The sequence below is a fragment of the Penaeus monodon genome, chromosome 40 (genome assembly GCF_015228065.2).
Source record: "Penaeus monodon isolate SGIC_2016 chromosome 40, NSTDA_Pmon_1, whole genome shotgun sequence".
Classification (NCBI taxonomy): Eukaryota; Metazoa; Arthropoda; class Malacostraca; order Decapoda; family Penaeidae; genus Penaeus; species Penaeus monodon.
Genome location: NC_051425.1, coordinates 16,577,357 through 16,579,421, shown reverse-complemented (window position 1 = coordinate 16,579,421; position 2,065 = coordinate 16,577,357). Strand labels below are relative to the sequence as shown.

Here is a 2,065-nt window from a genome sequence, read left to right as displayed (position 1 = left end):
TCTATATCTCCCTCTTGCCAACTCTGTAGCATATCTACTTTTACATCTCCATTTTTCTCTAATAAAGTCATGTATTTATTCACAAAAAACAAAATCAACTGTCACTTATGGACTATCATTATATTCTACAGAGAAAAAACAAAGCAACAACTTTGTAACAAAAACTGCACTGCTGATTTTATCAAATATTTCTTGTAGCCGACTTGACCAACTGCTTAATAAATGGTATCTAGTGAAAATCATAGTCTCCTATTTCAAGGAAAGCTTGGAGACACATGCTTCCATTTTGGACGTACAACCTATTTTTTCTTTTTCTAAAGTTGTTTGCAGGCATATTTTTTGTCCAGTGTGTCTTGCTGTTACACAATGACGGATGAGTGTCTTCACAGTCATTCGATGTGCCTCTACCATACAACATTCAGGCATGAGTGGATGAAATCACAGCATGTTTTTGTTTAAAACTGAGAAACCTCTTTTTTTTAATGACAAAAAAAAAGGGGGAGAATAAAGGAGAAGGAACAACTTACAATAAGAATTCTAAAATAATCACTCACAGTCACGAGGGTCTGAATTAAGGCTTCTGTTCCAGGACCTGAAACTTATGTAACAGGCCAAGATACTTGCTTCATGTTGCAGCTGAGTTTTTAAACTAAGCTTATGCTTATAAATTTTGAGGCTTTTGTTTTTGTTTTGTTTTTTTCTTTTTTACTAATTCAAGTTACAAAGCTGGCCTAACTTGAAAAGATGGTTGCTAGTTCCACTTCCAGTCCTGGGAAAGACATTGTGAGCTACCATAAAAATTATAAATCATTAATTTCAACCTCAAGGTTCTCAGGTTAACACTGGATCCATTTTATAAAAAAAAAATATATTCATAAATAAAAAAGACGAAGAAGAATTTCAAAGCTTGCCTTAACTCACTGTAGGTTAAAACATCCCAACACAACTAGCTCATGGCAATGTCTCCATCTCCATCTAGGTGGGAGTTAGGGGTGGAGACCCGACAAGTTGCATGGTTAGAATGGCTTCGGTTAGGAAAATTTCCATTTAATTGCTGCTGCTGCTGTTCCTGCTGTTGCTGCTCCTTTTGTTGCTGTAGATGCTGTTGTTGTTGTACATGCTGCTGATGTAAATCCTGCTGCTGCTGCTCTTGCTGCTGTTGCTGTTGTAAATCCTGTTCAGACTGCTGTGGCTTGTCTGGCTGCTGGCCAAGATGAAGCGGGGCAAAGGGGTTAGACATCGTGTTTGCAGGGACCATGTGCGTGCCAGAGGGGGGGGAACCCAGGGCCTTGAAGTTCACCATTTGCTGCATGAGGGCTAGGGTGCCACCGGAGTCAACTGGTACTATGACCCATATCGTATCTGTTGAACATTAACATCATTATAACAACGAAAGTATAAAAGATGAGAATATTGAAGATAAAATGAGCAATGATGCAAAAAAGATGATGACAACAACATAACAATAACAATTCAAATAAATTTTTTTAAAATATTAAGAGAAATCCATTAAGAAAAGCAAAGAAAAGAACACAAATATAACAGAGCACCTAAAACACAGCCCCTGTACCATGCTAAATACAAGCTCATTTATACCTCCAAAAAAATTTCCTTGTGTCGTGCTCATCCTCCACTTGGACGAGTAGAGCCCAGGTTCGGCAGGGGACAGCATCTCCACTGAGACATCTGCACACTCCCCAGCCCCCAGGGAAGCTACCGACACATGCGAAGGCGCCCCAAGCTGCTCACCCCCCGTGAAGATCAGGCTGCAGCCAATTGGCCACCCATCCTCCCCAGTGTTTTGGATGCGCCACGTTTTTATAAATCTGTCGGGGAGAGGGAGCTATTTTTTTTTAAACAGATTAAATGTGGTGTTTGAGACTGGATTTGTGATGGGATGTTCTGGGTGTTTTTTGCAGTCTGAAGGACAGCAATGAAGTGCCTTAACATATAAGCATTGGATGTGGCTGATGTAACTGTTATGGCATGAAAAAATCTGGCTGAAGGCTGAATGATGGTTGTGTGTATATATATATATATATATATATATATATATATATATATA

The 2,065-nt window shown here is 39.2% G+C and overlaps 1 protein-coding gene across 1 annotated transcript in view; it reads right to left on the bottom strand.

Annotated features, from left to right (window-relative positions):
- Positions 1–448: 448 nt before the first annotated feature.
- LOC119598131 (protein ILRUN-like) overlaps positions 449–2,065 on the bottom strand; it is a 10,633-nt gene continuing 9,016 nt past the window's right edge. Inside the window, exons 3-4 of the mRNA XM_037947761.1 lie at positions 1,597–1,826; positions 449–1,362 (exon numbers count right to left, since the gene is read on the bottom strand). Coding sequence (XP_037803689.1) covers positions 947–1,362; positions 1,597–1,826 — 646 coding nt within the window. The 3' untranslated portion in view covers positions 449–946. The remainder of the gene's footprint in view (positions 1,363–1,596; positions 1,827–2,065) is intronic.